This window comes from Anomaloglossus baeobatrachus, chromosome 5, assembly GCF_048569485.1.
Source record: "Anomaloglossus baeobatrachus isolate aAnoBae1 chromosome 5, aAnoBae1.hap1, whole genome shotgun sequence".
Taxonomy (NCBI): domain Eukaryota; kingdom Metazoa; phylum Chordata; class Amphibia; order Anura; family Aromobatidae; genus Anomaloglossus; species Anomaloglossus baeobatrachus.
Genome location: NC_134357.1, coordinates 453,613,728 through 453,627,148, shown reverse-complemented (window position 1 = coordinate 453,627,148; position 13,421 = coordinate 453,613,728). Strand labels below are relative to the sequence as shown.

Sequence of the window (13,421 nt, the reverse complement as noted above, 5' to 3'; positions counted from 1 at the left end):
TCATATTTTTTCAAAGAAAATGTTTTCATGTTTTTGCAGCAGTAATGCATTCAAATTCCAATATTCACCATCTACAGTCTTGTTTTTTCTCCTTCCCTTTACTTGAGTTTAACTGCTATTTTTGATTAACTGTTAGGCTATGTGCGCACTTTGCGTTTTTTCATGCGTTTCCCAAGCGTTTTGAACTGCAGCGTTTTAATGCCAAAAGGCATGCGTTTTGATTTGCAAGCAAAGTCTATGGGAAATAGCGCTTTCTTGTGCGCACAATGCTGTTAAAAACGCAGCATTTTAGTTGCAGAAAATTTGGCAAAAACTCAGCGTTTAAAGAAGCAGCATGTCAATTGTTTTTGACATTTTGGCAGTATTTTGCTAACATTGGAGTCAATGAGAAATTTCAAAACGCATTCTTCTTCAAAATTCTAGCGTTTTACATGCTTTTTAGACCAAATAAATGCATGCGTTTTTGACAAAATATTAAGGGCATCATATGTCCCTTTAGCACACACATAGTCCGACAATTAAATTTATGAAAATCAAGAAATTAACGTTATTTTATGCATAAATATTAGCAAACAGTTTTCATTTTAATAAAATAAGCCATTTTTTGTATGATTTTAATCCTGATATTTGTTATCATTTTTTTTCTTTTTTTTAGTAGTAGTTTTTCTTTTTTTTCATAGTGTTTGAATGTTTAAACATTATTTAGCATTGTATTTGTGGTCAAAACGCATTTGATTTTAAGTAGTGAAAAAGCATGTAAATAGCGGTAAAACGTGGCTAAAACGCGGTAAAAACGCAAGCGTATTTATAGCGTTTTTGTGGTCAAAACCAAATTTGACAAAGACCATTTCTGCCAGAGGATGCGTTTACAACTGCAACTACCTTGACGCAAAGTGCGCACATAGCCTTAACATAAGGATGTGCTTGTCTGGAGTAGGTTCAGGAGCTGAGCCTCCACCATACTGGGCGGATGTCGACTGTGATACATAGCCAGCAATGTTTAGAAGAAAATAATAATAATAAAAAAATAAAATAAATAAATATATATATCCTGTTGGGGATCATGCATTTTAATTGGTTGCTATGGAGAAGGTTTTGTCTATAAGACCTCCTCACATGGTTGTATTTCCAGTACGTTTGGTATTGGGGTTTTTCTTCCGCAGATATTACACATATTCATTAACCTATGGTGCTGTTCACATGTCCGTATACTTACACTAACCTATTGTCCCATGTCTGGGTTTTTTTTTCTGGCAACAAGAATGACAAGGGCCAATGCAAGTATATGGATCCATGAAAAACACATACAGCAAACAGATGGCATCTGTGTTTTAAGATTGCAAAGTATAAGGGAAGCATTGTAAATTCTTTAGCCATATCAGAAAAAACACTGAAGCACACTTATTATGCCAGCATGGGTTTTTCCACATATGACCTAAAGATAGGGTATGGATTCATAAAAGAATTTGGGATGGAGGATGAAGTTTACATCAACAGGAGTGTGTTGTAAAGAAAGTTATCTGCCACCTCATACTCACAGCTTTATCCTGGGGATGTTGTAATCCTCTTGAAGGCATTGTGACACAAGGTGTGGTTCACAGTGGGGAGGGGGGGGGGTTACTCGGCCTGACACTGCAGATGATATTGAATACTGGGAAAGGCGGATCGATACAAAGAAAGAGTGGAACAGCAAAGGAAGGAGAGCCATTCACTGACTGGAAGACCCGAGGATATTGACATTACTATGAAGTTCCTCTGATGTTATGGAGTTGTTTAAAACTCCTGCACTTGTTGATGGCAGTGGACCGGTTGGATCCGAACCCCTGAGTACTGAGGAGAGAGAAAGTGTTTTTTTACGCCCACAAATAGCCTGAGGATGACCTTACCTACTGTAGCTGGCTGGCTGAACTGTTATCTTGTTTTTCTAGTGCCCTTTTCTGTTCAATTAATAGTGCTTAATTAGCCGGACGGTGACACACTTTCAAGTTTGGACGAAAGCAGACCCAGGACTATCATGTACTTCATGGACTGTGCTTCGGTTCTGGAGTTCTTACCAAGAAGGATCAGATCAACTCCAGGACTTTTGCACTCCAAAGAGGGAGATGTTCAATAATGCATTATATTATGTTTTATGATGGAGCCGCTTTTATTGGCCTGCAGGTTGTGGATTATTGAGGACGGCCATTGTTAAAGAAGGGGGGAATATAAGCAAGTAGAAAAACTGTTAACTCTCCCCTTGAAGATCTTAGTGACATAATGTATTGTCATGTTTAATATGTGGTTTTAGCTGTTTTGTGGTTTGCATACACTTAACTAGTGTACAGGTTTAACTATTGGGGACAGCCTATGGTGGGACTAATAAAGTGGGCATAGTAAGTTAATTCTTGGGATGTCCCCTTGTTCACCATGTTTGCCCCTGTTAAAATAAAACACATTCTCACCTCCCATGAGGAGCGTTTGCTCTTTGGATACTCACGTGACGTTGCTATGTCACATAAGCTTTGCGTACAATAAGTGTCGGCCTTCCTGTACCTGCTTTCAAATGAATTAAACATCAAGAGGAAGTCATAGCGGTGACTTCCTATTGATGTTTGAGATGTCTGAAAGCAGGGACAGTGAAGCTAGGAGTGATTGGGCCAACACCGATGGAATGGCGCCAGCATGGTGTGGCATGGCGTGGCATGGCGCCAGATGAGTATGTGTTTTAGTATTAATGGGGGCAAACAGGGTGACTTAAAAGTGATTATCCAAGTAGGGGACAGCCCCTATAAGCAGACGAGATGAGCGTTGAAAGGAGAAGCATTAACGGTCCTAATGTTAGCAGTCCTGCATTGAAATGGGTGTTGTGTGAGAAGAAGGGAGACCATGCTTAGATATCAAGTTCTGAACTTAAAAAGGATTAAGTTGCAAAGTGAGTCTTTATCTCAGGGAAGTGGGGCCTACAGTAAATGCTATCTATTGTAGATAAGAAGTGGAAGTGTAGCCAGACCTGAAGGTCATAGAGGAGAGGATGGCCAATCAGGGACAAGTGTTCGACAGAAATTGAAGATGCAGTGACATTCCAAGGAATGTGTTGTACACATCAAAAAGACTTTGGGAATAGTAGTGGGGAGTTGGAGCGACGCACTTCAGCTAGTGAGAAAAGATAGAAGTTGCCACAATGGTTTGCTGGTTTAATGAAATATGTAACAAAAGTAATGTACCACCATGTGTAACTGTGAACTTCCTGCCTCTGGATTTTGCAGAAGATGTATTCTACATGGAGCATGGGGAGGTTGGCTGCTTTATACATGGAGCATGGGGGGTTGGCTGCATTATACATGGAGCATGGGGGGTTGGCTGCATTATACATGGAGCATGGGGGGGCTGGCTGCATTATACATGGAGCATGGGGGGGCTGGCTGCATTATACATGGAGCATGGGGGGCTGGCTGCATTATACATGGAGCATGGGGTGCTGCCTGCATTATACATGGAGCATTGGGGGCTGGTTGCATTATACATGGAGCATGGAGGGCTGGCTGCATTATACATGGAGCATGGGGGCAGCCTGCATTGTACATGGAGCATGGGGGGGCTGGCTGTATGATATATGGAGCATGAGGAGGCTGGCTGTATGATATATGGAGCATAGGGGGGCTGCATTATACATGGAACATGGGGGGCTGCCTGCATTATACATGGAGCATGGGGGGCTGGCTGCATTATACATGGAGCATAGAGAGGCTGCATTATACATGGGGGGCTGCCTGCATTATACATGCAGCATGGGGGGCTGCCTGCATTACATATGGAGCATGGGGGGCTGCATTATACATGGAGAATGGGCTGGCTGCATTATACATGGAGCATGATGGGCTGCCTGCATTATACATGGAGCATGATGGGCTGCCTGCCTTATACATGGAGCATGATGGGCTGCCTGCCTTATACATGGAGCATGATGGGCTGCCTGCCTTATACATGGAGCATGATGGGCTGCCTGCCTTATACATGGAGCATGATGGGCTGCCTGCCTTATACATGGAGCATGAAGGGCTTCCTGAATTATACATGGAGCATGGGGGGCTGCCTGCATTATACATGGAGCATGGGGGCTGTCTGCATTATACATGGAGCATGGGGGGTTGTCTGCATTATACCTGGAGCATGGGGAGCAGTCTGCATTATACATGGAGGTCTATGGGGCTGCATTATACAACATGACGGACATCTTATACATTGACTATATGGGTGTATTATACATGGAGGAGTATGGGGCTGCATAACACAATATGAAGGTTTTATGGGGTTGCGTTATAATACATATAGGACTATGGGGGCTACATTATAATATATGGAGGACTATGAAGGCTACCTTATACATGGACTATGGGGGTGCATTATAAAACATGGAGGACTATGTGGTGCAGTATAATATATGAAGTACTATTGGGTGCATTCTAATATATGGAGAACTATGGAGTGAATTATAATATATGGAGAACTATAGGGTGAATTATAATATATAGAGAACTATGGGGTGAATTATAATACATGGAAAACTATGGTAAATCCATTATAATAATTGGAGGGCTATGAGGGCTACTTTATAAATGCAGGACTATGGGGTTAATTATAATATATGGAGGACTGTGGGGTGAATTATAATACATGGGGAACTATGGGAAATGCATTATAATACATGGACGACTATGTAGCTGCATTCTAATATATGAAGGGTTATTTGGGACCCTTTATACTATATGGAAGGCTATGCGAGGGCTATTATTGTATTTGGAGAACTATATACAAGGGGGCCAAAAATAAAAGCATGGGATGGTAATGTTTTGTGCTGAGGGAAAAGGGCTCTTTCCCTCAGCACCCAGCTTTCCCATGCTCTGCTATACATCTCTCAGCACCCAGCTTTCCCATGCTCTGATATGGGAAAGCTGGGTGCTGAGGGAAAGATGTATAGCAGAGCATGGGGAAGCTGGGTGCGGAGGACAAGATAGATATCAGAACATAGGAAAGCTGGGTGCTGATAGAAAGAGGGATTTCAGATCATGGGAAATCTGGGTGCTGAGAGTAAGAGCCAAGTGTCAGCGTCATTATCTCGTACCCCGAGTGTCAGTGTCACTGTCCCGTACCCCAAGTGTTGGTGTACATGGAGGGGGGGGGGGGGCCCAGGTCCGAACTTTGCACCGGGGCCCATCAAACTAGTTACGCCACTGAGTACGGCCATATTGGCAATACAGCTCTTTTACAAGGAGAACAAGATGCCAAACTGCAGCAGGAAAAGATGACTCTCAGACTGTACTATGATGTTGAGCTGGGTGATGGTGAAGTAGGCACGACTGAAGAAGACATGAGAAAGTGAAATGGAAGGAGTCTGTTTATGGAGATAATATGTTGAAGAAACGTATGACAAGTTATGTGCCCGCTATCTCTTGTATATAGTTGCCATAAAAAGGTTGTGCAGTAAACAAACTTTTTTAAAGAACTGGTGGACTCCTTCAGTGAACTGGTTCAACATCTGGACCTTGCCAGCCAAGGTCAACAGCAGCTTGCGCCCTGCATGAGCCTACCGTCCCCACAACAGAAGCCCACACACCTAGCCAGGACCCGATCTTTCGTGTAGCGTGGCGGGGAAAGGAATGTACACTTGGCCCACAACTACCTCCTTATGCCACACTACAGTTGCGACAAATTAAACATGCTTTTTGCCCATTTTTTGTCAGTGAAAGAAAGCAACCTATAATGTGTGATACACTGACCATGCATATCTATGCCATCATGTCTGGTAGTGCTAAGCTGCTGTAATTAATCCTATTGAGTGATACTGCCAGTTGTTCCACCTGTATCTGCTTCTATCATGTAAGGTACTGTGCACCGGACCTTAGTATCTAAATCTATTATGCTATACAGTCTTTTATTTTGCCATTACCATCTCTGATTATCTCTGCATCCCCTTGTGTCTGGCATATTATATCGCTAATTGTGAAAGAATGACATCCATGAATGTTAAAGTTGTAGTTTCTAGTCACGTTTTGTGGTGTGCTCGTCATCTGGCATCCTGTAATAAAAAAAGGTTGTCTTTAAAAGCCATGCAGATTATAAGGGGCAGTTTCACCTAATTTTTATAAATCTCTCATGACTCTTCTGTCTATGAAATACATAAATTAGCTTTTTTCACATTATTGATTCATCAAGGTGGCTATTATTATTATTATTATATTGTATGATTATAACAATTCTTTAAAGGGTTTTGTCATTTTAATAATTAGCTGATCCCAGGCATAGTCCTTTTTTTTTTCTTTAAAAAAAAGGACAAACTTTGCTTTACTCACTCTTGCCAGGTCCAGCACTGAGTATTTGCTGATACTCCTGGTGCCTTATTTCTCCAGCACTAACATCTCATTGATAGCGCTGCAGCCAATCAGTGAGCCTAATGACTCAGAGCTGATTGTGACATATATTCAAACAGAACTCACTGTCTGACGTGCTGACAGAAGCCAATAACAGACACTTGGAGCAGTGGCGGATGGCCAGCGCCGGACAAAGGGGAGGGGGTGAGTAAAGCACAGATTGTGGTTGTTTTTTGTTTTATTTATTTTTTTTTACATAATTTTATTTTTTTAAACATACTGCTCCTGGGTTCTCTGCAACCGGAAAACCCCTTTTAAGACTTGCTTCTTGCTATGAAGCTGACAATAGACAACCCCCCCCCCTCAAATCACCATGTTGTAGATAGGTCTCTCCAGTTAGCGGTGCTGTCTGCTTCTGTTCATCCCTCATTGTATTATCATAGCACGGACTCGTTACTCCTGTATGCACAAATACATTGTGGTTGATGGAACAATGAATTATATGCTCAGCCAACTTGTCCCCAGGCCATCCCCCAAAGATAATTTCAAATATATAGGTGTAAGGCACTCCTGGGGTTATGATTGGTGCTCCGATGGGGTCCAATTCTGTATTCATATAGAAAGAAGAATCTGGCATTCAATATTGTATTGTCCCTCACCTGCTGCGCACAGCATTTCACAGCTGATTACTTGTTTCTTGTGTGTCCAGCATGGTTGACATGAGGAAGGTCATATAGACCGAAGCGTCGATATTATATACTATACCATTCCATGATTAAGACCTATTTAGGTTGAAACACGTAGGAAATAGCTCCTCTGTCTTGCCTTTCTATTTTTGTCTTGCTTGGATGGAATATTTTTATTATCAATAAAGAATCTGCTTTTAAAGAAAATCTACTTTCTCCTGGAGTTGCTGGAATTTCTCCTTTTTTTCATGTGTTCTCACCCAGGTCAGGGTGTTTCCGTGCACCAGAGGTAAGATTTGGGAGTGAAGAGGGGAGAGCTGAAGTTTCTTCTTTTTTGACTATACCAATTAAAGGGATCTTTTTCTTTCACTACAATATTGAGTGCTGGATTCTTCTTTCTATATCCCCCAAAGATAGTTCATCATTTCCATAACTTTTTTGAGAACCGTTATCAGATCTTGCCCTGAACTAAAATTGGCACATGAAGCTCTTACCGATGCCGCTATCCCATCTAGTGTCTTGTTCAACAGCGAAATTGACCCCGTCGATTTCAATATGGGACTGATTGAGGCCGGAATCTTCTAAACTACAGTTTGAAGATCCACTTAATTTACGAGGGTGTCCTAAAAAAAAATCCTATATATGAATACATCACTCCACTGACCATTCTACAGTCACATGAAAAAGTTTGGGCACCCCTATTAATGTTAACCTTTTTTCTTTATAACAATTTTGGTTTTTGCAACAGCTATTTCAGTTTCATATATCTAATAACTGATGGACTCAGTAATATTTCTGGATTGAAATGAGGTTTATTGTACTAACAGAATATGTGCAATCCGCATTTAAACAAAATTTGACTGGTGCAAAACTATGGGCACCTCAATATAAAAGTGACATTAATATTTTGTAGATCCTCCTTTTGCAAAAATAACAGCCTCTAGTCGCTTTCTGTAGCATTTAATGAGATCCTGGATGAAGGTATTTTTGACCATTCCTGTTTACAAAACAATTCCAGTTCAGTTAAGTTTGATGGTCGACGAGCATGGACAGCACGCTTCAAATCATCCCACAGATTTTCAATGATATTCACGTCTGGGGACTGGGATGGCCATTCCAGAACATTGTAATTGTTCCTCTGCATGAATGCCTGAGTAAATTTGGAGCGGTGTTTTGGATCATTGTCTTGCTGAAATATCCATCCCCTGCGTAACTTCAACTTCACTGATTCTTGCACATTATTGTCAAGAATCTGCTGATACTGAGTTGAATCCATGCGACCCTCAACTTTAACAAGATTCCCAGTGCCAGCATTGGCCACACAGCCCCAAAGCATGAAGGAACCGCCACCAAATTTTACTGTGGGTAGCAAGTGCTTTTCTTGGAATGCCGTGTTTTTTTGCCTCCATGCATAACGCCTTTTTGTATGACCAAACTACTCAATCTTTGTTTAATCAGTCCACAGGACCTTCTTTCAAAATGTAACTGGCTTGTCCAAATGTGCTTTTGCATACCTCAGGCGACTCTGTTTGTGGCGTACTTTCAGAAACGGCTTCTTTCGCATCACTCTCCCATACAGCTTCTCTTTGTGCAACATGCGCTGTATTGTTGACCGATGCACATTGACACCATCTGCAGCAAGATGATGCTGCAGGTCTTTGGAGGTGGTCTGTGGATTGTCCTTGACTGTTCTCACCATTCTTCTTCTCTGTCTTTCTGATATTTTTCTTGATCTGCCACTTCTGGGCTTAACAAGAACTGTACCTGTGTTCTTCCATTTCCTTACTATGTTCCTCACAGTGGAAAATGACAATTTAAATCTCTGAGACAACTTTTTGTATCCTTCCCCTGAACAACTATGTTGAATAATCTTTGTTTTCAGATCATTTGAGAGTTGTTTTGAGGAGCCCATGATGCCACTCTTCATAGGAGATTCAAATAGGAGAACAACTTGCAAGTGGCCACCTTAAATACCTTTTCTCATAATTGGATACACCTGCCTATGAAGTTCAAAGCTCAATGAGGTTACAAAACCAATTTAGTGCTTTAATAAGTCAGTAAAAAGTAGTTATACAAAAAACTAAATAGTTTTCAAAGCCAGCTTACCCGTACACTCCTGTGTGTGGATTCCAGTATCAATCCAGAAGATGGTCCGCACGGAAAACCAGAGCAGGAGCCAGCCACGGGAAATCCAAATGAAAAAACTTTATAACTCCAGCGGACAAATTTGAGGATGCAGATATATATTAAAACATTTTTTGCATTTGCAAATCTTTATTTTGAAAAACTTCCATAAAATTGGAGCCACACTTCTGGGCGATGAAGGAAAGAGATTAGGAGTGGTAGCCTGCTTGGACTACGCGTTTCGGTGTACAAGCGCCTTCTACATGGTCTATCAAACTAAAGGCTAGACTGCCAAAATATAGAAAAAGGGGACGAAAGGAAAAAGTGAAGGAAAGGGATTAAAATCAAACATGAAACCTCCCATGTTTTAACCCTATGATGGCAAAAGCTCCTTCTATACTTGTTCATGGAAAATCATTAGTATAAGTAACACATATTCATACATGGGATAAATATTTTCATATTATATGGCATTAATTCATAGATGTTACAGTATAATAGATCAGAGCAGATAGAACTATATATCAAATGTAAATTTATCATTTTTTTATATTTTTTTAAACAAAATTGTTATAATAGTCACCCATAATTATTGTAACCCTTATAGTATTGTAAATCAATCATTCCAATTTATTATTTGTTTAGTGTGATTGAATCCCAGCAATATTTTTTTCAGTTCACTCAATTTTCAAATCTTGGATTTGTATGGATTAAATTATTTTCTAGATTTTTTACTTCTATCTAGTCAATTTTCTATTGTATATTATTATTGTATATTATTAATTTATTTGTCATAGATATTTAAAAAAAAAATAATTTTTGCAATAATTAAATCCACTGATTTCAAATTTGTAGAGATTTATATAGAAAAATCAGAGATTTGTTCAATAACATGTGATGATATCCTGTCTTTTGTTCATACCCCCAGGCATGCGGCTGCCTAGAGTGAAAATCCAGAAACTCTCTCTATTCAATAGCTTGCGTTTATAATTGCCACCACGGGGGGGGGGGGGGGGGGGGGGGTGGAAAAACCTTTTCAATACCCATGAAAGAGAGAGTGTCTGTACTTCTATTGTGCGCTGTCACAAAGTGTCTGAATGCGGCAGAAATACCAAGTGCTGTAGTACTTTCAATATCAGATAAGTGCTTGCGAATGCGTTTTTTTAAAGGTCCTGTAGTGCAGCCTATATATTGAATCAGACAGCTATTACATTCTATCGAATAAATAATATGATCAGAACTACAGTTTATAAAGCTGTTGATTTCATAGGTTTTATTATAGGCAAATGAAAAAAAGGTTTTTGATTTTTTGGCAAAAGGACAGCACTTGCATTTCTTAGCACCGCATTGAAAAAAGCCTTTAATATCTAACCATGTTGTAGATGTAGTAGTTTTTTTAGAGAAATAACTCGGAGACAAAATGTCTCTCAAAGAAGGTGCTTTCCTAGCAACAAACTTGATTTTATTGTTTTTTAATATTTCTCTAAGTTTAGGGTCCTGATATAGGGCTGGTTCACACTAAGCGACAGCGACAACGAGGTCGCTGTTACGTCATCATTTTCTGTGACGTAACAGCGACCTTGTAAGTCACTGTTATGATCGCTGCTTAGCTGTCAAACACAGCAGCCGAAGCAGCGATCATAACCGCGAGAGCAGGGAGCCGCGCACACTGCTTAGCGCTGGCTCCCTGCTCTCCTAGCTACAGTACACATCGGGTTAATTACACGATGTGTACTGCAGCTACATGTGCAGAGAGCCGGAGCCGGCAGCACAGGCAGCGTGAGAGCTGCGGAGGCTGGTAACTAAGGTAAATATCGGGTAACCACCTTGGTTACCCGATGTTTACCCTGGTTACAGCTTACCATAGCTGCCAGATGCCGGCTCCTGCTCCCTTCATTTCGTCGCTCTCTCGCTGTCACACACAGCGATCTGTGTGTCACAGCGGGAGAGCGCCTTTGAAGAAAACGAACCAGGGCTGTGTGTAACGAGCAGCGATCTCGCAGCAGGGGCCAGATCGCTGCTCAGTGTCACACACAGCGAGATCGCTAATGAGGTCACTGTTGCGTCACCAAAACCGTGCCGTAGCAGCGATTTCGGTAGCGATCTCGCTATGTGTGAAGCACCCCTAAGGATAGGTAAATATTTCAGAAGAATTTTTTTGATGTTATAAAAATCTGTGCTATACTGGGTTGAAAAAACAATTGTAGATTCCTCATTTTTAGGGCATTTTTTCTTATTGATTAACAGGTCACCACGTACTACCTCATTCACTATTTTATCAGCTCTGTTTAGACACCATTGAGAATATCCTCTTTTTATCAATCTTTTATGAGTTTTTTGTCTTTCACTCTCAAAAGTAATAGGATTTGTACTATTCCTTTTCATTCTTATTAATTCGCCAATAGGAAGATTTTTTATAATATGGGGTGGATGGCAGGATTCTGCTGCTAAGATGTTATTAGAGGCTGTGGGTTTTCTAAAGGGTGAAATTATGACCCGCTTGTCAATATCAAACGTTAAAGTTATATCCAAAAAATTAATTGAATTTTGATCAGAACATGAAGTAAATTTCAGGTTGAAATTATTAATGTTGATGTACTTTACAAAATCCTGCAATTCTATTTGAGTACCTCTCCAAATGAACAGCAGATCATCTATAAATCTACCCATCCATACCACATTCTTTTTGAAAGGATTTTTTTCACTATACAAAAATAATTCTTCCCACCTCCCCATTACAATATTTGCAAGGGAGGGGGAGAATTTAGAGCCCATAGAAACGCCAGAGTTTTGCAAGAAAAAATGATCATTAAAGGAAAAATAGTTGTGTGATAACAAAAAATTAACTGATGATAGTAAAAAATCCTTAATAACAATATCATAACTACTAAAATGATCCAAATGATAAGAAAGAGATTCAAGAGCTATGGAATGTGGTATGGATGGGTAGAGAGCAGTTACATCACAGGAGAGCCAGGTATAATCCTCCTGCCATTGAAAACCCTCAAGCATTGAAATAATCGCTTTTGTATCTCGGATGAAACTAGGTATCTTATATGTGAGAGGCTGAAGGTAAAAATCTACCCACTCGCTCAATCTCTCCCCCAAAGATCCAATACCTGCCACTATGGGTCTTAAAGGTGGTGGAAAAATATTCTTATGGATCTTTGGGAGAGAATGATACACTGGGACGACAGGATGACAGACATAAATATATTCCATAAGTTTTTTATCTATCGCACCAGTATGACATCCCTCCTCAAGTAACGATTTTAATGCAATATTAAATTCTTTTGTAGGGTTGCTGATCAGCTCAGTATACATTTCATCATCTTCCAATGCCAGAAGGTTTAATTTGGCATATAACCCTGCATTCAAGATCACAACTGCACCTCCCTTGTCTTTAGGGTGTATTAAAAGATCAGGATTATCTTTCAATTCTTTGAGAGCGTTTTTTTCGCTTTTAGATCAATTACATCCTGAAAAAGATTGTTCCCCTGATTTTTTCAGCTCAATCAGATCTCTCTCCACAAGTTCTTGAAAAGAGTCTAGAGCTGATGATCTCGACTGCAGAGGGTAAAAAAGAGGATTACTCCTGGGAAAATATTGTTTCAAGTTCACATTACTAGGATTGCTGCCACTTTCCAGATTCTGCAAGTCCAACATGGTGTTCTGTTCTTCAAATGTAAAAAAGGTATTTTTGACCATTTCTGTTTACAAAACAATTCCAGTTCAGTTAACTTTGATGGTCGACGAGCATGGACAGCACGCTTCAAATCATCCCACAGATTTTCAATGATATTCACGTCTGGGGACTGGGATGACCATTCCAGAACATTGTAATTGTTCCTCTGCATGAATGCCTGAGTAGATTTGGAGCGGTGTTTTGGATCATTGTCTTGCTGAAATATCCATCCCCTGCGTAACTTCAGCTTAATCACTGATTCTTGCACATTATTGTCAAGAATCTGCTGATACTGAGTTGAATCCATGCGACCCTCAACTTTAACAAGATTCCCGGTACCGGCATTGGCCACACAGCCCCAAAGCATGAAGGAACCGCCACCAAATTTTACTGTGGGTAGCAAGTGCTTTTCTTGGAATGCCGTGTTTTTTTGCCTCCATGCATAACGCCTTTTTGTATGACCAAACTACTCAATCTTTGTTTCATCAGTCCACAGGACCTTCTTTCAAAATGTAACTGGCTTGTCCAAATGTGCTTTTCCATACCTCAGGCGACTCTGTTTGTGGCGTGCTTGCAGAA

General features: G+C 40.4%; 1 protein-coding gene across 2 annotated transcripts in view; it reads right to left on the bottom strand.

Moving 5' to 3' along the window:
• Positions 1-13,421, bottom strand: part of ZBP1 (Z-DNA binding protein 1) — a 67,289-nt gene that overhangs the window by 30,955 nt on the left and 22,913 nt on the right. For both annotated transcript variants that reach the window (XM_075347826.1, XM_075347827.1), the window contains exons 6-8: positions 7,528-7,656; positions 6,720-6,806; positions 5,927-6,055 (exon numbers count right to left, since the gene is read on the bottom strand). In XM_075347826.1, the coding sequence (XP_075203941.1) occupies positions 5,927-6,055; positions 6,720-6,806; positions 7,528-7,656 (345 nt within the window). The remainder of the gene's footprint in view (positions 1-5,926; positions 6,056-6,719; positions 6,807-7,527; positions 7,657-13,421) is intronic.